A 24,304-nucleotide genomic window follows, 5' to 3' on the forward strand; every position below is an offset into this window, starting at 1 on the left:
ACTGCGCTTCTCCACACTCAAATAATCTTGATTGGAATAATAAGGAACATCTGTTACATGAAGCATAAAGATTCAAAGCACTACAGGATACACAGTTTTTATGACAGTTCAATGTTGGACGGCACCCAACATTACCAAACATTGACATTGCCAAGCACCCTGTTTTTATTATGGCCAAAACAAGAGAAGCTCTTTAGCCTGGCAACAATTATTTTATGATTTTCTTATTTTTCTTCCATACAGTCTTTATCCCTGCACGCACCTTACCCACAGGAGAATAAGGGATCCTCCTTGCAGAAAGGTAGAACTTAAACTGTAAGTAACTGAATGTTTTGTGTGTGTTCAGAATGGACATAATAACACACTAAAATCAATGAGATTAAAATAAATGATTTATCAGATGATGAGTATGTGCTCACTTTACTATGTTTTTGCAGTGTCAGAGACATGTCACTGAGTGTGCAATGTAACTCGGCCTTGAGACTACTATCCTAGACTAGACTGGCTACTAGTGGCTAATGGAATTGTCATAATATAAATATTTTATGCCATTTAGCAGACGCTTTTATCCAAACCTATTTACAGTTGTGCATGCATGCATTTTAGTATAGGTGGTCCCAGTGGGAATTGAACCCACAACCCTGACGTTACAACTGGCATGCTGTACTAACTAAGCCACACAGGCCCATGTGTGGCAAAAGAGAAATACTGACCAATAGCCTCTTCAGGTGTCCAGTATCCGGAGGAGTCACAGACCCGGGGCGAGGTGGCCTCATAGGCATACTGATGGAACACACCGTCTGCCTCACAGTCCCTGCAGTTTACACTATCCACTGTAGGGGAACTGTTAAGAGAGGTGCTCAGATGTAAGTATCAGAAAATCTTTGAAAATATCATTATCATTCATGAATATCTGTGTTTGTATCCCAAATGGCACCCTATTCCCTTTATAGTGCACTACAGGCTCTCTATGGGCCCGTGGTCAAAAGTAGTGCACTATATAGGGAATAGGGTGTCATTTGGGATACATATTATCTCATTCCTGCTGATATGAGGAAAAACTTTAGCTACACACTTATTCTACCTTTGATGAAGTGGCCCCCTTACAGGTGGCAGCCAATGAATGGAGACCGAGTCTGAGCTCTGTCGAATCACCATGGGCTTGAGAGGGATGGGGGAGGGCCTTCTGTTGTTCAGCCAGTTCTCGTAGACTAGATCCATATAACAATGCATCCGAGCCACTTGATTTGGTGTGAAATGGTTGGTGCAGTTATCATCTGAGGAGAAGAAGTGAAAGTAGAGTTAATGTTCCCAGCGGAAATCATCAAACGGCGTCAGAATTCTTGTGCTTACGTACTCCCTTAAAAATGAGTGTGCTTGTATACTCCCTTAAAAGACCTTCTCTTGAAAGAAAAAGCAGCAATGTTACTGTTTGTCCATTTCAGTGGCGACCCATCATACAATGTGATTTTCAGGATTTTTGTTTTAGATTCCGTCTCTCACAGTTGATGTGTACCTATGATAAAAATTACAGACCTCTACATGCTTTGTAAGTAGGAAAACCTGCAAAATCGGCAGTGTATCAAATACTTGTTCTCCCCACTGTATATCTATCATTGAGTTAATAAAGCAGCATACTAACATGTTCTCTTTTTTGTTTTCTTGAGTAAGGCAGCTCTAAAATGCAGGTGTTTAAGCCTAGCTCAGTGCTTTCATTAAGCCTAGCTCAGTGCTTTTTTTTGCACCGTGATTGGCTCAGTGTTCTATCACTCATGGGGACACTACGTCACAGCCAAGTCTAAGGGTAGACCTAGAAAATTCTAGCCCCATGGGTGCTGCCATAGAATTACATAAGAAGTGCCCATCCAAGAAGGCTCAAGGTCACTGGCCACAGACAAAATGACATCAAATCACGTTATATATACAGTAGGTTTGATTGGACTGATCATGTCAACAGAGCTGTCATCATCATGAATCAAGTCGACAATCTACTGGCAAATCCATTTTAAATCCAAGTCCTATGAAGAGAAATAATGAGAAATTATAGATAAAACGTATCGGTGCTCATCGGCCATTGGACATAAACATTTCAGAACAAGTTGGAAATCGCAAATTCAACAATGATTGGTTTGGAAGGAAACAGTGACAGTGGCTGTGTGGTCCCAAATCTGGGATTAACGGGCTCTTTTCCAAGTTTAAAATGATATATAGTCAACATTGGCCATGCTGTCAATGAAGCATGATTTGTGCCGCGCTCAAAACAACTTAACTCGGAACTGCGAAAACTTGACTTCAGTAAGTTCAAAGCAAAATACGTTTTGAAAGGTCATCCAACTCGGAATTGTAAATCCGGCCTCTTTCTAGAGCTACGACCTGAAGATCAATGACGTCTTCATGAGTCAACCTTGTTTATTTCAGAGTTCTCAGTTGTTTTGAAAGCACCATAAATCCATAGAATGCCAGACTTTGATGACAAAATTTGCCCATGAAGGACAGACCTTCCTGTTCAAGTGAGCACAGCACAACAAGGTGAGTCCAAAAATGTATTGTATGCTGCTGCATAAATGATGTAATATGCCAGGGAGATATGTATACTGTAGCTAAGAAAGTAATACTAAGTGTATGTTGTGTAGTAAGATGTTAGTAGCCCATGTGCCTCACCCTAATAATTTGGTCTATTTACCCCTCTTAATTTTACCTACTGTTCTGACTTGGTGGTGCACATGTAGCCCACAGTATAACCTGTTTTAGAGAAATGTAATCATTGAATATTGTAAGAGCTTTCATTGTCTGCTTATATGCCCCCTTTATTTATCTTACGGTTCTGACTTGGTGTACAGGGAGAACACTCTAAGAATGGCCCATGTTCTGAATTCTGTCGCTGTACATTTCAAAGGTGTTAAACAAATAGTTATACTGACTACGTCCCTCCTAGCTCACTCATTAATGTCTTAATCGAAATTACGGATTGCCCCTTATCCGCTTGTCGTCCCCTTTTGCCATAGTTTGTACATCTCAATTGTCATTGGAAACCACATTTGTTTATTAAGCAAGTCAGCAATAGCAGCTGTGTTTTTTTAAAGGCAGTAAATGAGGCTGAACTAACCGTTTCGCTGCCAGACAAGGCTTCACTGATAGCCAGGTGTAGCAGTGGTAAGATGTTGGGACTGCTGTTGAGACAGCTTAATGTAGGCCCTAACAGTTTGTGGGCACCGTTTGTCACCGTTATCGTGCAATTAATGTATTTTTTTGTGTTTTATTGTGTAGTGGCTTTGCTGGCATGCATCCCACTTTTCTTTTCTTACCAAGATTAACATGCTAAAATTGCCACTGGTCCATTTTGAGACACCCAAAACAAACCAAAACGTTACAAAATGTTGTCATAATATATGCACGAACTCTCCCGAACTGTTTCGGCTGGGAAGTATGCGGACGCCTTAAAGGAAAGGTTCACCCGTTTTGAATGTAATWTTGTTTTTGTTCATCTCTGAGTGATGTTCTTTCGATTCCCTGGGTTATTTAATGTTTTCATGTGTATCTGAGTTATTGGCGTTCAAGCAGGCAGAAATTCGGCCGGTATGACGTAGCACTGTGATAAAGTCGCTACACTGGATGTCAATAGCAATACGACTTTTAGATCGCAAAAACGTCTATCATACATGTCAGATTTCAATACTGGCCGATGTTTTAACTTGGGAGGATGTCTTCTCTCGAATGAGTCATTGATCATATTTTTTGCAATATTCCTACGGAGAGAAATTTGTAATTTAATGGAGGGTCTAGCACATTTTTCCTTTTTGTCTGCCCCTTTAGTCCAGGGTGCATTGCGTGGTGTCATTGCCAGAGATATTATAGAAAGGAGAATGAATGAACGTATAACGCCCCACCCAGCAGACTGTCGAAAAATCGCGTTCACGTTGTCGTACTGCGTCACACGGTTGCTAAGCTAATTGTCACACAATCCATTCTCAAAGTCAGTGTATATGTTGAGAAACAGGCTTTAATAATTTATTTGAAAGTACATAATGTCACGATTCCAAAGCTATACGATATTACAGATAGCAAGTTAAATATTTGTAATTTTGTACTTCTTGTTGAGGAAATTCGTGCTAATGTTGGGTTTTTGACCTAGCGCCCAATAGACCCATTCACTCCTTGAAGGAGAGCGCTCCTTGTCTCAGAATCACCCAGAATATACCGCACGGCCCATTGATGTAACATGGGCAACATTTCCCATCTCCTCAAAAGTATATCTGCCGTTGTGAACGTCAGACTCCACTCTGTGAACCACATCGATCTGCAGGTTGAGTTTGAGATTGTAGTGAGATTGTAGACTCCTAAATTGATAGTGCAGTATGTTTAGGCGGTTTTACAGCTAAGTAGCTACTTTACATGCTGATATTGTCTTTGGTATTATTGTGTGTAGCTACGTTTGCTACTGTAGCTAGCCACCTAGGTAGCTAGCCAGCCAGCCAGCCCATAGAGAGATTATTGCATTGTGGATTTTGTAGATTTGAGCTGCAACAGATTTCCACAACGAAATATTGTTCTCACATATTAGTAATATTTAACACTATAAATTAAAGGAATTTGTTTTGGGTCGATTTTTCCTTTAAGAAGCAAGTGAATTTTTATCACTCATTTGACGTGGATGAATTAGCCATACTATGCAATCCATAGTCCAAACGAAATACACTTGGATTTAAGCTCTCATATACAGTAGACCAGGGGGGATTTAGGTTTTGGTTTTAAAAAATACTGTAAAATCACCAGGAATTCAGCAAGAAATGTGTTTGTTAGGAAATCTGTTCCCAAGTATTTCCACAAATAAAAAAATTGATGTGATCGACTCTCAATGTAATCAAGATATGAAATTATTGTTATTTTCAAATCTATTTTTTGGGTTTAGCTGTGGTCAACTTTCAGTGTACAAATTATTCTAATTATTCTCCCCCAAAAATCATCCTGTGGCTAGTTGCCTACCCCTGCTGTAGACATTTGTGGTCTTGCAGTAGGAGTATGGCACCACTGCCTAATTTTAGGGATGCGCCCCAAATGGCACCCTATTCCCTATACAGTGCACTACTTTGGACCAGGGCCCATAGTGATCTGGTCAGAAGTAGTGTTCTATGAAGGGAATAGAGTGCCATTTGGGACACAACCTAGCTGATGCTGACTGCATTGCAGAGAGGTTACAGTAGACCTACCTGTGTAACTCATGTAGTTGTTGTACGGTGTGTCCTGGTAGAGCGTTATCCCACAGGTGTCATTGACATGACCAGGGTCGTGGCAGGCCTTAGACTTTGGTGTAGGGGCCGTGTCTGCACATAGGTCTCCTGTCTCCATGGAGGGAGTGGTCTCCTGACAGGGGTCATCACAGGACTCCCGCTCACTGACCCCCTTGAAGACATGGTACAGTCCAAAGATATGGCCCATCTCATGGATCATTGTGTTATTGTGTCCGATGGTGCCAAAGTATGATGGATTCATCACCATTCCACCTGTGGATAGGATGATATAGTTATTGAACAGAACTCAACAAGTGGTGAGATTGCTGAAATAGTCTGCCTTTGTTGCTTCTCAAATACTCCTAGAGCCTGTAAATAACTTCCATCCCAGATTTACTCCATGATCACAGTGGGACATGTTTTTTGGGGGGCAAAGATGAATCAGACACAATCTCTATGTCAACTTCTTTCAATGTTTTTTTGGTGTGTTTATTGATTAGTCAAGCTTGCCATCTCAGACAAACAGTCGAACACATTTTGTCTGACAAGCACTCTGAGTAATAGCATGTTGACATTTGGTTTTAGAACCAACTAATGTGATAAAAACCCTAAACGATGTGACATTTATAACCACTTAAAGACGAGGCAAACCTTCAGCAGTTTTAAACTCAGCATGTAAGAAACAAGTATAGTGCTATCCTGGAAATAATTTGCATCATTTCTTATGATGTAATTTATGGAATATGGAAGCAGAGGTTATTGCCCGTTATAAACTTTAAGAACTGGAATAGAATAAAAATGCTATTTGTTTTCTAATTACATTTACATTACATTTAAGTCATTTAGCAGACGCTCTTATCCAGAGCGACTTACAAATTGGTGCATTCACCTTATGATATCCAGTGGAACAACCACTTTACAATAGTGCATCTAACTCTTTTTAAAGGGGGGGGGGTTAGAAGGATTACTTTATCCTATCCTAGGTATTCCTTAAAGAGGTGGAGTTTCAGGTGTCTCCGGAAGGTGGTGATTGACTCCCGTGACCTGGCGTCGTGAGGGAGTTTGTTCCACCATTGGGGTGCCAGAGCAGCGAACAGTTTTGACTGGGCTGAGCGGGAACTGTACTTCCTCAGAGGTAGGGAGGCGAGCAGGCCAGAGGTGGATGAACGCAGTGCCCTTGTTTGGGTGTAGGGCCTGATCAGAGCCTGAAGGTACGGAGGTGCCGTTCCCCTCACAGCTCCGTAGGCAAGCACCATGGTCTTGTAGCGGATGCGAGCTTCAACTGGAAGCCAGTGGAGAGAGCGGAGGAGCGGGGTGACGTGAGAGAACTTGGGAAAGTTGAACACCAGACGGGCTGCGGCGTTCTGGATGAGTTGTAGGGGTTTAATGGCACAGGCAGGGAGCCCAGCCAACAGCGAGTTGCAGTAATCCAGACGGGAGATGACAAGTGCCTGGATTAGGACCTGCGCCGCTTCCTGCGTGAGGCAGGGTCGTACTCTGCGAATGTTGTAGAGCATGAACCTACAGGAACGGGTCACCGCCTTGATGTTAGTTGAGAACGACAGGGTGTTGTCCAGGATCACGCCAAGGTTCTTAGCACTCTGGGAGGAGGACACAATGGAGTTGTCAACGGTGATGGCGAGATCATGGAACGGGCAGTCCTTCCCCGGGAGGAAGAGCAGCTCCGTCTTGCCGAGGTTCAGCTTGAGGTGGTGATCCGTCATCCACACTGATATGTCTGCCAGACATGCAGAGTGCGATTCACCACCTGGTTATCAGAGGGGGGAAAGGAGAAGATTAATTGTGTGTCGTCTGCATAGCAATGATAGGAGAGACCATGTGAGGATATGACAGAGCCAAGTGACTTGGTGTATAGCGAGAATAGGAGAGGCCTAGAACAGAGCCCTGGGGGACACCAGTGGTGAGAGCACGTGGTGCGGAGACAGATTCTCGCCACGCCACCTGGTAGGAGCGACCTGTCAGGTAGGACGCAATCCAAGCGTGGGCCGCGCCGGAGATGCCCAGCTCGGAGAGGGTGGAGAGGAGGATCTGATGGTTCACAGTATCAAAGGCAGCCGATAGGTTAGAAGGATGAGAGCAGAGGAGAGAGAGTTAGCTTTAGCAGTGCGGAGCGCCTCCGTGACACAGAGAAGAGCAGTCTCAGTTGAATGACTAGTCTTGAAACCTGACTGATTTGGATCAAGAAGGTCATTCTGAGAGAGATAGCAGGAGAGCTGGCCAAGGACGGCACGTTCAAGAGTTTTGGAGAGAAAAGAAAGAAGGGATACTGGTCTGTAGTTGTTGACATCGGAGGGATCGAGTGTAGGTTTTTTCAGAAGGGGTGCAACTCTCGCTCTCTTGAAGACGGAAGGGCGTAGCCAGCGGTCAAGGATGAGTTGATGAGCGAGGTGAGGTAAGGAGAAGGTCTCCGGAAATGGTCTGGAGAAGAGAGGAGGGGATAGGGTCAAGCGGGCAGGTTGTTGGGCGGCCGGCCGTCACAAGACGCGAGATTTCATCTGGAGAGAGAGGGGAGAAAGAGGTCAAAGCACAGGGTAGGGCAGTGTGAGCAGAACCAGCGGTGTCGTTTGACTTAGCAAACGAGGATCGGATGTCGTCGACCTTCTTTTCAAAATGGTTGACGAAGTCATCACAGCAGAGGGGAGGAGGGGGGAGGAGGGGGAGGAGGATTCAGGAGGGAGGAGAAGGTGGCAAGAAGCTTCCTAGGGTTAGAGGCAGATGCTTGGAATTTAGAGTGGTAGAAATTGGCTTTAGCAGCAGAGACAGAAGAGGAGAATGTAGAGAGGAGGGAGTGAAAGGATGCCAGGTCCGCAGGGAGGCGAGTTTTCCTCCATTTCCGCTCGGCTGCCCGGAGCCCTGTTCTGTGAGCTCGCAATGAGTCGTCGAGCCACGGAGCAGGAGGGGAGGACCGAGCCGGCCTGGAGGATAGGGGACATAGAGAGTCAAAGGATGCAGAAAGGGAGGAAGGAGGGTTGAGGGGCAGAATCAGGAGATAGGTTGGAGAAGGTTTGCAGAGGGAAGAGATGATAGGATGGAAGAGGAGAGAGTAGCGGGGGAGAGGAGCGAAGGTTGGGACGGCGCGATACCATCCGAGTAGGGGCAGTGTGGGAAGTGTGGATGAGAGCGAGAGGGAAAAGGATACAAGGTAGTGGTCGGAGACTTGGAGGGGAGTTGCAATGAGATTAGTGGAAGAACAGCATCTAGTAAAGATGAGGTCAAGCGTATTGCCTGCCTTGTGAGTAGGGGGGGAAGGTGAGAGGGTGAGGTCAAAGAGGAGAGGAGTGGAAAGAAGGAGGCAGAGAGGAATGAGTCAAAGGTAGACGTGGGGAGGTTAAGTCACCCAGAACTGTGAGAGGTGAGCCATCCTCAGGAAAGGAACTTATCAGGGCGTCAAGCTCATTGATGAACTCTCCAAGGGAACCTGGAGGGCGATAAATGATAAGGATGTTAAGCTTGAAAGGGCTGGTAACTGTGACAGCATGGAATTCAAAGGAGGCGATAGACAGATGGGTCAGGGAGAAAGAGAGAATGTCCACTTGGGAGAGATGAGGATCCCAGTGCCACCACCCCGCTGACCAGAAGCTCTCGGGTGTGCGAGAACACTGGGGCAGACGAGGAGAGAGCAGTAAGGAGTAGCAGTGTTATCAGTGGTAATCCATGTTTCCGTCAGTGCCAAGAAGTCGAGGGACTGGAAGGGAAAGCATAGGCTGAGATGAACTCTGCCTTGTTGGCCGCAGATCGGCAGTTCCAGAGGCTGCCTGAGACCTGGAACTCCACGTGGGTCGTGCGCGCTGGGACCACCAGGTTAGAGTAGCAGCGGCCACGCGGTGTGAAGCGTTTGTATGGTCTGTGCAGAGAGGAGAGAACAGGGATAGACAGACACATAGTTGACAGGCTACAGAAGAGGCTACGCTAATGCAAAGGAGATTGGAATGACAAGTGGACTACACGTCTCGAATGTTCAGAAAGTTAAGCTTACGTTGCAAAAAATCTTATTGACTAAAATGATATAGTACTGTTGGCTGGTGAAATAGGCTAGCTAGCAGTGGCTGCGTTGTTGACTTTGTTTGAAAGTGTAGCTGGCTAGGTAACCTCTAACTGGCTAGGTAACCTCGACAATTACTCTAGACTACACAATTATCTTGGATACAAAGACGGCTATGTAGCCAGCTAAGATCAAACAAATCAAACTGTTGTACTGTAATGAAATGAAATGTAATACTACCTGTGGAGCAAAGCGGAATGCAACTACTCGCTCCAACCCGGAAGTGCGTATCGTAGAGGGAGAGGCAATAGAAGTGTTGTTTCTTGTATTATTGTCTTTTGTGTCTTTAGAGGACTGCTTCACCTTAATGTCCCCTTTCCCCTTTCTTCTGTCCTTATTTTGTCCCACTTTGTCCCTTCTTTCTAATTAGAAACACTATTCAATTTGTGAGGACCTCTGCTGGGACCGTTGAGACAACTTCACTTTAATAGCACATTTAGCCTGTAAACATAGCCTGTAAACAATGACAGATGTATGCAGGGCTCTGCTTCAACATTCAATTCGGTGGAGAATATATTCTGGTGCAATTGGGAGTAAATTGGTAGAGGACCTGCTTGTCAGACGAAGACTTCCTGACTGTAAGGCCTGATTGGACTCACTAAAAAGGTTCTCATGGTTTGTCTTCAGACATAAATCATCAGGTCTGATATACAAGCTTAACCGTTAGTTACAAAATAAGACTGGGAAAAGTAACTACACAATTGACACTATAAAGTTTCTCTTCTCTCTTACAGTCGTGGCACCACTGCATCTTTCCCTGTATCATTCAACCACTTACTGTCATCATATTGAAAGATGTGGCTTTGAGTGAAATATCCTCACTTCAGGGAGCTGTGGGGTTCAAAGAGGGGATGGAAACCTGCAAGACGGTGGTCCATCAGGGACATACTGTATCAGAGAAAGCCCAGCCCAAAACACTGACTGGCTTGTTGATGCAGTTCAACCCTGAGGAAGAAGAAAAGGACATCTGTGCTGGAATGCACCGAACGCTATCCTCAGGGCCCATAATGAATGTGCCAGGACGTAAGACGCAACCCAGGGTGAGCAAAACAACAAACCTGATTGAATGGAGAATAATACTTTAAAAGGGGTTTCACTCCCCGGCCAAGCACTCTTACTGAGTGATTTACAGCTCTTCAGTAGATGGAAGAGAATACACAGAAGAGGATATAAGCTATTTAAGGGTAATTTACAAGAAGCAACTTGACTGTAGCGCAGTGTTTCTTATTGGGGTAGAACAATTCCATTAGCAATACACAGACAAAATAATACCAGTCCAAACCAGTCCCACTTCAGGTAAAGTTGTGATTTATTAAATAACTAGATGTGAGGAGAAAATTCTTAGCTTTAACGAGCGATTGAAAACAGTAACTATGAAAACAGTCACATGGGCTGAAAGAGATGTATGAATGGCAACAGGGCATTACCCTGGCTTTTCTTGTTTTTGTTTGGTTGTTGTTGGGGTTGTCTTTACAGTGGAAAGTCCTAATGATTAGGAGGCAATCTGCCAGGAAATCTATGCGTGCTGCGAGTGTTTTCTACCCAGGATTAAGGCTAATTCATCTTGTTACAGCTAATACTGAGATCAAAGAGTGGAGGGCAAGAGATGAGGAGAGTGAAGGATGGAGAGAGTGAGGGAGGGAGAGAATCTGAAGACAATGCCTACCTTCTCTTCTTCTGCATTTTACTTTCTGTAACTTTTTTGTGTACTTTCTAACCTAATAGAAGTCAATGTAATCCAGTTTGGCATGTTATAGCATGCATATCATTTTGTAGCTCAATGTCTTTTGTGTTTGATTTAGGTAAAGACAGAAGGAAGGGGTATAGCAGTAGTTTACCCTGATGGTTGAGGGCCTCCTTTGCCCATGGCCAGGTTGCAGCCCCTGCTAACTCTTCACGGGCTGAGTTGTTGGCAAAGAAAACATTTAGGGTGTCTGTGCTGCTCAGGTGTAACAACTCTTTCAGTTCCTTCACACTCATATAGGCTCTGGAGAAAAGAGAAGAAGTATATGTCATTAGTATACATTTGTTCTTGCATTCCCTGCTTTTAGTCTAGGCCAATTGGACAGTTTGTTCACACAATCCTACAGTAAATAGCAATGGTATATAGTTTCAAATACCCTGTGAAAATATCAGACAACACAGGTGTAGAATCAATGAACTCCCAGATACACACACACAGTCAGGTCCATAATTATTAGCACCCATGATAAAGGTTAGCAAAAAATACTGTATGAAATAAATAAAACAAATATTAAGCTATATTGTATGCTACATTTTGGGGGGAAATGATTATGTTATACTAACACAATTGCTCGGAGAAAGATATTTTGTTTAACAAGTAATTTTGAAAAATCTAAAAAGATAAGGGTAAAAATATTGGCACCCGTATTAACCCCAGGTTTTCAATGTGGTTCAAGTCTGGAGACTGAGATAGCCATTGCAAAATGTTGATTTTGTGGCCAATTAACAATTTCATTGTAGATTTTGATGTGCTTCGGGTTATCGTATTGCTGAAAGACCCATTTGCGGCCAAGTTTCAGCCTCCTGGCAGAAGCAACACGGTTTTTGGCTAAAATGTTTATGATGCCGTTGACCTTAACAAGGGCCCCAGGACCACTGGAAGCAAAATAGTCCCTTATTATCAAAGATCCTATGGCCTGGTCCTATGGCCCTTGTTAAAGTCAACGGAATCATGAACTTAACCAGGACAGTAACAGGACATTTTAGCCAAAAACCTGGTTGCCTCTGACAGGAGGCTGAAACTTGGCAGTCCTTAATCGCAGAGAAAGGATATCAAGGATCTGGAAAGATTCTGTATGAAGGAATAGTCTAAGATCCCTCCCAATGTGTTCTCAAATATCATTATTTTTTATTTTTTTTAAGACTCTGTCGTTATCCTCACATGTGGAGTGTGCTGAAGTACAGGGCTGTCAATGTTTTTTAGATTTGTTTGATACATTTTTTAACTAAATACATTAAATGTCTTTGAGCATACAAAATAGCTCAGTATTTGTATTTATTTTATAGTGTTTTTTTGCTCATCTTTATCAAGGGTGCCAATAGTTATGGACATGACTGTAGATCGGATCCCATGACATCGTAATGAAAAAGTCCTACAGTATGTTGTGGTACTCAATGGAGAAAGTAGACAGTACAATCATTTGTTTGGTAACATTCAAGTCAAGTAGTCTAGTCAGAGGAGCTCCTGATGAGAAAGTAGCTCATCTGGGAGTTAATTTCCACTTCTCTCCTTTTACATCCAATTCTACTACTTCCAAAACAACATTGTTTGAATTGGTTCGGGTAGCTACATGAAACCACTACCTTCCACTTCCCCCCACTCCCAACTGTGATAAATTGCCATAGAACTGCTTTGATGTGTGAAGTGAACTTGTTTTTTTAACGCTAGATTATGTCACATGTCATTTTTCTCTTTTGCTTTTATAGCTGGAAAGCCTTTCCACCTATCACTGGCCCATTCGTTTGAAAAGGTCTGAGTGTTAATGCTCTTTTGAAACCTGCCAAAGGGTCTAGCCCATTAGTTGAACCACCTACTGTTTCTTGGATGTGTTCCACCCAAGAACTGACCAAGTGTAGTTTGCCTTACATCCAGGTTTCATTAAACAAGCAAACGCTGTGTCAATCTGCTTGAGTGCTCCAATTCAGCATTAGGTCAAATGAGTTTCATAATATATATAACATATTAAATATAAACAATGGATTGATTGTTTTTAATAATAAAGTATTGGTTGTTCATTTTGAATTCTACATTATGAAGCAATATTTTGGCTGGTAGAATCCATTCGATATAGCTATGGACACAATTCAGTCAGTTGAGAACTCTAATATTCAGAGACAAACTTCTTGCAACACTGGCACTTCAAAAAATACACCTGGAAAGGGGGTATTACATTACGTATTACAGTAGGCCTACTTTCCAGAAAATTATTATACTGCAGAAATTTGATAGAATTATGTTTAAAATCTGAACTGGGATTATAGAACTGTACTCAAAGGCCATGTAACTTTTTCCAAATGTCCTTTCAGTGTTGGAGAAAAAGGGATTTTTGAGAACCACCTAGTTTGCCTTGCAAACGGATTCAAACCACCAGTTCTGGATCCCCTCAGCGGCAGGGGAATATTCTAGCATTAATGGCTAAAATGTCCTCCTCATTTTTCCTTTCTCTGTCATGTGTGGCCAAAATCTTCATGTACCTGGCCATTCCTCATGGCTGTCTCTCTGTCTGCTTGAACAACAAATTTGTGTAGTGACAGCAATTGGCTAGGGATTGAGTTCTATTGCCCAGCTGCAGATACCTGGACAATAACTCAGACAGAAAAATACCAAAATCCCAGACCCAAACATAAAATTGTACTCTCTACAAATGCCATCAAAATGTCATCCCTGCACTAATTCTCCTAAAACTCTGGATTGCAGTCCAGGGATTGCACTCTTCCAACCAGCTCAGTTCAGGACCTTTTAAAGACCTAGGCTACACTGCAGATATTCCAGAAAGCCGCGTTTTATTAAGCATTTACATCTATGGTGGATTCGCAATTCATACAGTTTAAGTGAATGGTAAGAGGTAGGAAAAACTTTGGCAAGTAATTGAGAGAGATTACATCATTGCAAGCTATAAATCAGAAGTCAGTTCTACGCTCATGCCTTCCCGACACTTACTTTTATATCCGTCTCGGGGCCTGGCTTTTTAGCTGATGTTGTTGCTCTTTAAAGTACAAATACCAGCCCTCCCTCTCTGTGCAAAACAACACATTGACTGATTGTACTCCAAATGTATTGTTAGTGCCCAATTAATCTCTGCGGGAATTAATTTTGAACAGTTTATGAACTCTGTCTGAAAACTCCCTACCAAAAAGACACACAACTACCAAAAAGGAAACTACTAATACAGTATGCCGACTTGTGAAGAGAAAGTCACTGGTTCTGTTGGACAGGTACCCCAAACTCATTGCAATATTGCTTCAAATTAAAATGTTTAATTATCTTATCAATAGCATTTACATTACCATAATCACCAGCTATACGTTTGGGAAAGTATCACCAGTACATTTGATCCTGAAAATAACTTTTAAGTTTATATTACAAAAAAACATGACGATAGACTATATAATCTACAGGAAATTGTATTCTTCAGGAAATTGTAACACATTTTTAGCAGTCTATAATCCTATGCAATGCATCGTAAGCTCAAACATGCACAGTATACTGTATATTAGATGGTCTATTGATTTGTATCACATCTGTGAAATGGATCAGAAAACAATCGCAGGTTAAGAATTTCTACCTACATGCTGTGCACAATTAACGAAGAACGACATTATGGCAAGACATCATGCATTTTGTTTGAAACCCAAATAAGCCTGCCTGTCAAAAAGAATAGAACGGAGCGGAAGAGACTTCTGGTTTCGTTGTTTAGCAATAATAAGTGTATACTTTGGCTTCTCTCTCCATTCACAGTTTCACATGCTTCCGGAAACTGTTCCAGAGTTTCAATGTGTGTGCCTCACATGTTGTCTAATACACATTCCCTAACAAAACAAAGTACCCTGAAGACAGACACTTAAGGCCTCTTTAGTAAATCAAGACATCGCTAATTAGGCGTTAAGCTCCCAAAGCCTACGTAGAGCCTCAATATCATTACTGTCATTATCGTTAAACTCACAACATCCACAAAATCCAATAAATCCAGGGTCAGGCAGCACCACTTTTCTGGTTGCAGTAGCTAAGGGAGGCTAAGGATGACAGACCCAGCACTTTTTTCTTTGTCAGAACTAGTAAAGAACACCATTATAAACCCATTAATTGAATTGGAAATTAGATAGAAGATCCTCTGGACCACAATATGCATAAAGGTATTGTTTGTGACTAATTCATACATTCCAGACGATTGGGACAATTTCCCAAAGCAGCAACTGTATATACATTTTCAACCATTCAACTGATCTTCAACACCTTGATTAGAGGAATCTGTGTTTCTGTTGGGACAAACACCTGCAGTACTGCTGTGGCTCTCTTGGAGCAGGATTAAGGATCCCTGACAAAAACGAATTGAAAAAAAAATTCTCACCTATCTGGGGACTCTGGATCGAAGCATGTCTTCAGGACATCCGTGACCTCAGGATCACAACAGTCTCCATCATCGTAGTCGTAGTGGATGCTGTTGCACTCTGTGTTGCAGACCCCGTCCCTCCTCTTCCAGTTGTAGCAGGGCCCCAGACGCAGACAGTCCCCACCATCGTGGCCCGTCAGTGGGTGGTCACACTCCGCGTCACAGTGCCTGTTACCAATCTTACTGATCCGGCAGTTGCTGAGGATGAAGCGCTGGCGTACAGATGTGTTCTGGACAGTATGCGTGCTCAGCTCCAAGCTGATGTTGTAGGACCGGAAGGCTTCGACAAGTGCCTGGTGCTGCATCTGGATCTGGGCCTGAGAGACAGTGGGACGACTTCCGTCATCGTTACAGATGTTGACAATGCGGTAGCGGATCCTTTTCTCTGTGCGCAGCTGCCAGTGGTTATTGTAGCCGAGGATGATGTCTGTGTTGTCACAGGCTGTTAACCCACAGGGAGGGGGCAGAAAGGGGGACACATGCTCCTGCTCAGGGATAGGGATGATGACTATGGATGGGTGGTAGCCCTCCTTATGAGGACTCCACTGTTGCTCTACCTCGGAGAAGTCCGCCCAGAGAGCGAGGTTTGGTTCCCTCTTATCAATCCTAGAAGGCCCTTTAAGGAGGTCCTCGTGAGTGCGAGGGAGCACCCATAACACAATGCCTCCGATGTGCCCTCGGAAGTTGTGCCCAAGGTCTGACTGGTCCCCACCTAGAAGAAGTGTTCGACAGGTCTCCATGAATGGGCTGTAGAGGTTACCAGACTGCAAACTGCTCTCCCCAACCTTGGCACCATCTATGTAGAGTTTCATCTTGTGGCCATTGTAGCTGGCCATCAGGTGAGTCCAGGAGTTAGGGTGGTAGCGCTGATGCCCATAGATAGTCGTAGCTTTGGGAGCTCGGTCTGTACGGAGTGTAAAAAAGAATCTGGCATCTTTTCTTCCACCGGGCTTTACTGTGCGAATACCTATGGACCATCCTTTCTCACTTAAGGAGTGGGAGCAGTTGTCAAAAACCCCTGCACAAAAGGAATACAAATATTATTTTGTAAAAAGACCAACATTGAGCATCCTCTTTCAATGTAATTAAAGCCAGACTACCCAGAGAGTTGTGGGGTTGAAGGTATTTCCCTAAACGAAGGCACTGATTCCCAGCTGTTTCTCAGAAAGAGAAAATCACATCTGGCTTCCAGATGTTCTATGCTGGGACAGCTAAAGGTCAGGGAACCCCTTCACCCTCAATCCTTACACACTGTACACACAAAAACTCAGAAATGTTTTTGGACATTGAAAAAAAATCTGGGTAATTGTAACAAAATATCCCTTAGGAGGATGGGCCAATTTCATGGTTAAAATTTAATTCACTCAAAGTAGTGGTTAGAACACAGCATCTCTGCCAAGTAAAAGTCTTGATACTATAATCTGGCAACAATAGAGGGACGGATTTATAATAGTAGAGAATAAAACTAGTCTGTCATGTGCTTATCTGGTAAAATATTAGGGTACATTTTTATAGAAATTTTAATAGAAAAACAAATGTGATTATATAAATGTGGAATAAACTAATTGTCAAATAGGGTTCACTAAAGATTTAGGCCAAAGCTTAAAGCTTGTAGACCATGAATAATATAAGTTACATGTGAAGAGGAAAACAAATACAAAAGAAAAATTAAAAGAGGGACAACAGAAAGGAGGTGGAAGCATGAGCTCTTCTGAAAAGATGTGTAGCTACAGTACTTAGCTATCTACAGCCCGACTAAACACAACTATATTCACACCTGTTGTGGCTAAGTGTGGATATTTTCAGAATTGCAATGGCATAGATGGGTTGGTAAGGGCTGTTCTATTATTTATGATTCTTAGGCCGGGATTCAATCCGATCGTGCTTTTGTCAGCTATGCAACTTTTAAAGACAATGTTCCCGCATTCGCAGAGACCGCATTCACGGCAAACGCCTCATATGCTGCTGGCTCAATTGGAAATTAGTCTTAATTGAGCAATTGATGTCATTGGTCAGAGAATCTACCCACCTGCTTCCTTACAGTCCTGATTAAAAGAAAATGATGAAAACCTGCAGGCATTGTGCCTCTTGTGGACTTGTGGTTGCCTAACCCCCTTCACTAGCATGTTAGTTTTACATGTGTAAGGTCCTGGTTCAATCATTGCTCCTGGCTATTTTCTACATCATTCAATAAATGGCATCCCAATTCTGACATCCAACTTCTGTTATTTCAATCAAAATAGAATTGTGATTTCTTTATTGATTTTCTACATTCATTTACAGTGAAATAATGAATTCATATTGCCTATATCATATTTACTTCAAACCTTAGCCTTATCCTGCTGTTATGCTGCATTCATAACCAAGTGGGACGGTGGTATTAACCACATATGACTGGGAAAAATCCACTTGAATGCCCCTCCAACTCTTAATTTCTAGTGGGAAACCCTGGGAAAACCTGAGCTCCGACTTCTCCCAAATGCATTTTCAGCTGTTAAGTGTAATCAAAAAACATAAGTTATAAAAAGCAAGCTATTAATATGGCTTTTGAACAATATAATTGGTTTACAAGCATGATAGCTGTACTTTTAGTTTATGGTTGATGCAGCTTGTGGGCCATTAGCACATGAATGCATCCAAATGGTATTTATGACTTCACAACTGGTAATTACCACCTTCCTACTTGGTTATGAATGCAGCATTAGACTAGCGTCGGTATATTGCCTGCAGGATACGAGGAGACTAGGGCTACACTATCAATAACAATTTGATCTATACAGTGGTGGGAAAAGTACCCAATTGTCATACTTGAGAACAGTGGCGTCTGGTAAGACAAGGGGTGGCGGTCTGTGTATTTTTGTAAACAACAGCTGGTGCACGAGATCTAAGGAAGTCTCGAGCTATTGCTCACCTGAGGTAGAATATCTTATGATGAGCTGTAGACCACACTACCTACCGAGAGAGTTTTCATCTGTATTCTTTGTAGCTGTTTACATACCACCACAGTCAGAGGCTGGCACTAAGACAGCATTGAATGAGCTGTATTCTGCCATAAGCAAACAAGAAAACGCTCACCCAGAGGCGGCGCTCCTAGTAGCAGGGGACTTAAATCCATTTTAACAAATTTCTATCAGCAGGCTGAATGTGCAACCAGAGGAAAAAGAACTCTGGACCACCTATACTCCACACACAAAGACGCATACAAAGCTCTCCTTCGCCCTCCATTTGGCATATCTGACCATAATTCTATCCTCCTGATTCCTGTTTACAAACAAAAATTAAAGCAGGACGCACCAGTGACTAGATCAATAACAAAGTGGTCAGAGGAAGCAGATGCTAAGCTACAGGACTGTTTTGCTAGCACAGACTGGAATATGTTCTGGGATTCCTCCGATTGCATTGAGGAGTACACCACATCAGTCATTGGCTTCATCAATAAGTGCATTGATGACGTCGTCCCCACAGTGACCGTACGTACATACCCCAACCAGAAGCCATGGATTACAAGAAGCATCCGCACTGAGCTAAAGGCTAGAGCTGTCGCTTTCAAGGAGCGGGAGCTTATAAGAAATCCCGCTATGCCCTCCGATGAACCATAAAATAGGCAAAGCATCAATACAAGACTAAGAATCATACTACACCGGCTCTGACACTTTTCAGACGTGGCAGGGCTTGCAAACGATTACAGACTACAAAGGGAAGCACAGCCGAGAGCTGCCCAATGACAAGAGCCTACCAGATGAGCTAAACTTATTCTATGCTCGCTTCGAGGGAAATAACACTGAATCATGCATGAGAGCACCAGCTGTTCCAGAAGACTGTGTGAACGCTCTCCGTAGTAAGACCTTTAAACAGGTCAACATTCACAAGGCCGCAGGGCCAGACGGATTACCAGGACGTGTACTGCGAGCATGCACTGACCAACTGGCAAGTGTCTTCACTGACATTTTCAACCTCTCCCTGTCCGAGTCTGTAATACCAACATGTTTTAAGCAGACCACCATAGTCCCTGTGCCCGAGAAAACTAAGGTAACCTGCCTAAATGACTACCGACCCGTAGCACTCACATCTGTAGCAATGAAGTGCTTTGAAAGGCTGGTCATGGCTCACATCAACACCATCATCCCAGAAACCCAAGACCCACTCCAATTTTCATACCTCCCCAACAGATCCACAGATGATGCAATCTCTATTGCACTCCACCCTGCCCTTTCCCACCTGGAAAAAAGGAATACCTATGTGAGAATGCTATTCATTGACTACAGATCAGCGTTCAACACCATCGTGCCCTCTAAGCTCATCAATAAGCTAAGGACCCTGGGACTAAACACCTCCCTCTGCAACTGGATCCTGGACTTCCTGACGGGCAGCCCCCAGGTGGTAAGCGTAGGTAACAACTGCAATGTAGCAGGTTGAGAGCTTCAAGTTTCCTGGTGTCCACATCACCAACAAACTAATATGGTCCAAGCACACCAAGACAGTCGTGAAGAGGGCATGACAAAACCTATTCCCCCTCAGGAGACTGAAAAGATTTGGCATGGGTCCTCAGATCCTCAAAAGGTTCTACAGCTACACCGGTGTCAGAGGAAATCCCTAAAAATTGTCAGAGACTCCAGCCACCCTAGTCATAGACTGTTCTCTCTGCTACCGCACGGCAAACGGTACCGGAGCGCCAAGTCTAGGTCCAAGAGGCTTCTAAACAGCTTCAGCCCCCAAGCCAAGGCTCCTGAACATCTAGTCAAATGGCTACCCAGACTATTTGCATTGCCTCCCCTCTTTACACCACTGCTACTCTCTGTTGTCATACTACCTCAACTAACCGGGGCCCCCGCACATTGACTCTGCATCGGTACCCCACTGTATATAGTTTCGCTATTGTTATTTTACTTCTGCTCTTTAATTACTTGTTACTTCTGTCTATTATTCTTATCCATCTTTTTTTGAAACTGCATTGTTTGTTAGTGGCTCGTAAGTAAGCATTTCACTGTATTCGGCGCATGTGACTAATAAAATTTGATTTGATTTGAGTAAAAGTAAAAATACCTTAATAGAAAATGAATCAAGTAAAAGTCACTCAGTAAAATACTGCTTGAGTAAAAGTATAAAAGTATTTGGTTTTAAATATACTTAAGTATCAAAAGTAAAAGTAAAAGTATAAATTATGTCAAATTCCTTTTATTAAGCAAACCAAATGGCACGATTTTCTTGTTGTTTTAATTTACAGCTAGCCAGGGGCACACTCCAGCACTCAGACATCATTTACAAACTAAGCATTTGTATTAAGTGAGACAACCTGATCAGAGGCAGTAGGGATGATCAGGGATGTTCTCTTGATAAGTGAATGAATTGGAAATGTAATGAGTACTTTTGGGTGTCAGGGGAAATTTATGGAGTAAAAAGTACATTATTTGCTTTAGGAATGTAGTGGAGGAAAAGTTAAAGTTGTCAAAAATATAAATGTTAATTACATATACAAAGAAAACTACTTAAGTAGTACTTTAAATCATTTTTACTTAAGTACTATACACCACTGGTATTGAACCTCCACATTACCTTGCACTTCAGTTTACTCCTACTATTTGAAGTTTGTCACTTTTCGTGAACACCAAGACTAAACATCTTTGATTTATCCCACCTACAGTCAGCAGAGGAAATGACAAAACTTCAATGCTTGTCAAAAATACCTAGGAATTTTGTTTTTATATAAATCAAATGATTGGGACAACTTTACATTTATTAATTGAAGTTATCATCACGTGGCTATGAATCTATTTGCTCGGTAGCCGAGAGCATTGAGAGCATTAAACCTCGCAAGAATTTACGTCAAAACAACAAGCTTGCAGGTGGTGGCCATTTGTGTCTGTAACATTCCACCCCTTAACCCATTTGCATCTCATAATGGCTGATTTCCCAATTTCTCTCATTTGCCCAACCATGCCATTTGTGTTCTATATACTGAATTTGATATTTTTAACACTTTTAACACTTAAACAATGATAGGGAGAGAGAGATTTTGGAATTTCACTCACCTGCTATGATGGCTGGGTTAGTCTGCCCACCCTCTGGGTTGACCCACAGTTCAACACTGAACTTAGCCCGAGGAAGCTCAATACCAGCTGCTGGATTGACCCTCAGTTGTTCCTTCTGTCCACTAAAGTACAAAGCAGACATCCACTTAGGGGGGACGTCTGGAATCTGGGCACCCCACAACGTGCTGGCGCGGCTAGGTGGTCCCTCCTGCTCCCCAGGGTAGTCCTCAATCTCAGCAGAATAGTCACTGTGCTGCCGAAATGTAGAGAATATCCCACGGGACTTTACTATGCTCTCGGGGAAAGCTGCCCAACTGTCTTCACCATGGGAGACTGTAAGGGTACGGCGGACCCTTCCAGTCAGAACTCTCTGCTGCTTCTGGAGCAGCAGCTGCTTGTGTGGGCCCTCAGAGCGCCCACCATCAACCTCTGGTTTGTCATTGTCACTACTTGAGTCCACTGTCACATCAGCCCGACCGGGAGGCTTTCTGCTGACATTGGGGTAAGGAGAACTGACCATCCCTATAATCTTAACATGTCTCTCCTCCTTGTCTTTGGGTATCACTGCCTCTGAGTTTCCCCGACTAACCTTCTTCTCACCTTTGCCCCAATGAGAGGCACTATCCAGTCCCGGGTTAGAATTAGCATCAGAATTGCACCCACCTGAACAGGAGGACTCCTCAAGATGAGATATATGATAGAGACCACTTTGCCTTGTGGTGTATCTCCTTGGGTGAGCCACTGGAGGGAGATGTGGAACTGATGCTGAGTATGCTGTTTGTCTCGGTTGTCTGGTGGACCTGCACTGTTCACTTGCTAAGTGAGCCAGGTCACTGTCAGCTCTCTGAGCCATTGCGCGTTTGTATCTTCGGATATGATCTGATTGAGCAGAGTTCAGCAGCCATGTGTTGATCATTATAATGACAACAGCCAGTAGTCTAACAAACAACATTTTGGAGTTTAGATTTGGAATTGTTGTTTTGGAATGTTTTCAGTTGTGGAACCCTGCCTTCTTCGATATAAAGTTGAATACAGCAGCAAGATCAGATGTGATTAAACCCCCTATTCCCCATTACATAAACTATTGATAAGTGGGTAACTGTGTATTTCTCAACTAATAGTATTATAATAAATCCAAGGATTCAATTATTTTTTAACAGGTATCCTATTTTTTGCAAAAGCAATTGCCTATTTTTGTTTGGACTGGTCTATTTAGTGCAATGCAGTCAATGCCAGTTATGCATTCATCAATTTAATTCACATGTTTACAAGGCAGGTATGTCATGCATACTTTCATCAAGATGCCAGTTTTCCTTCCAGACTTCAAAAAGTAGCTAAATAGAAGCCTGTCAGTGCACTCAAAGAGAGAACTGTAGCAGTATGTTACATTGACTGAGTGAAAAATCTTCAGGCTGTTGCATATGGAGGTTCAATGTATTTTTAGTTTATAAAAGCTTCTGGCTATTTCACCGGTCTAAACAAAACTACAACTTGGCTCTCATCTAACCTCCACTGCACGCATCACATCAACTCGCCTTTAAAACCTGCTGCACTGTGAACCCGCCACTTTATTAGGGAAAGTGACGGTCAGAGCAACCTACCACAATACCGCCTGTTTGAATAGGATGGAAGTATTGTCATTAGGCTACTGTATTTTCCAGCATCAATTTGGAATTTGGAACGAAATTGTGAAATATGGTTACTTTCAGTCGATCTGCTTGTCCATAGAATTCAGTTGGAAGACTATTGTCCCTGGTTGGATTTCTCTTTTTATTATTTTTAAAATAGGATCATTCACGTGATGCTTTCAATGTTTTCATCCATTCCGCTCAAAATAAAGTTTAGTTCATGTCTTGCCTTCAGGTCTTGCCACCAATCTCCTCCTTGTGCGCTATTTTCGATAGTGCCGGTTGTTGTTAACGTAAAATTCACCCTGTGAGAAGGATGCAGGGGTGACCAAAACGATGAACAAGCTGGCTGAGGTTTTTAAGCCAATATTTCTCATTCAATGACTATATTATGAAGTCACATAAAGTAAAGGTAAGCTTTATTGAAAGATAAACCTTAATTGCAGTCATAGGCTACACAATGGCAGAAATATAAGTAACCTGACCATCAACTATTGTCTATTGTTATTTATTTGCTATTTCCTTTCCCTGCATTTAGTTAAAAAGTAACAGCAAGGTATGAGACAAGAAGCAAGAGCAAATCAATGGGAATCAGACTAAATGCTCTGCTGGTCCTGTTGAGAGAGACTCCAAATAAAAAATTGTTCATTAAATCACCTTCAAGCGCGCGTAAAGTCCTCTTGTATGCCCATTTGAAATTGTGGATATATTTTCTGCGCTGATGAACCGCCAGTCTCGCTCTCCTCCATAGCCTATTCAGAAGATCAAACCAACGCGCTGAAACGTTTTATCTATTACTCTCAGACTGACATCACTAACCCTGCCCCTACTACACACATTAGTAAAGAAAGGAAACCTCTCTATCCAAGGCAGTCACTCTTCACCATCGACGTCGAGTTGTGTGCACTGTCCATACTCCTTAACTGTATTTTTCAGGCACGTTTATGAATAGTCAGTCTAGTGCCCCACCACAGCCATTGAAGAGTGATTCTGGCTGAGCCTCACACCATACGAACACCACTCTCTCACACACATCTGATTGACACATGAAAAATGATAAACCTATTTATTTAATTAATTGGAATAAAAACGAGCATGCCATATGTGCAGGTTCCTCCGTAGCCTAAATTGTTATGTATGGGTAACATTGGTATGGGAAAAAACTAGGGTGCTCATGCTTGGTATCACTAGTGCTTTATCATTTGATGCACCTGCTAACTGA

General features: G+C 42.8%; 1 protein-coding gene across 1 annotated transcript in view; it reads right to left on the reverse strand.

Moving 5' to 3' along the window:
• Positions 1-23,977, reverse strand: part of pappa2 (pappalysin 2) — an 87,568-nt gene extending 63,591 nt beyond the window's left edge. The window contains exons 1-6 of the mRNA XM_023977839.2: positions 21,455-23,977; positions 15,384-16,443; positions 11,130-11,278; positions 5,208-5,501; positions 1,085-1,277; positions 714-844 (exon numbers count right to left, since the gene is read on the reverse strand). Coding sequence (XP_023833607.1) covers positions 714-844; positions 1,085-1,277; positions 5,208-5,501; positions 11,130-11,278; positions 15,384-16,443; positions 21,455-22,406 — 2,779 coding nt within the window. The 5' untranslated portion in view covers positions 22,407-23,977. The remainder of the gene's footprint in view (positions 1-713; positions 845-1,084; positions 1,278-5,207; positions 5,502-11,129; positions 11,279-15,383; positions 16,444-21,454) is intronic.
• Between the last annotated feature and the right edge of the window lie 327 nt (positions 23,978-24,304).

The sequence above is a fragment of the Salvelinus sp. IW2-2015 genome, linkage group LG32 (assembly GCF_002910315.2).
Source record: "Salvelinus sp. IW2-2015 linkage group LG32, ASM291031v2, whole genome shotgun sequence".
Taxonomy (NCBI): domain Eukaryota; kingdom Metazoa; phylum Chordata; class Actinopteri; order Salmoniformes; family Salmonidae; genus Salvelinus; species Salvelinus sp. IW2-2015.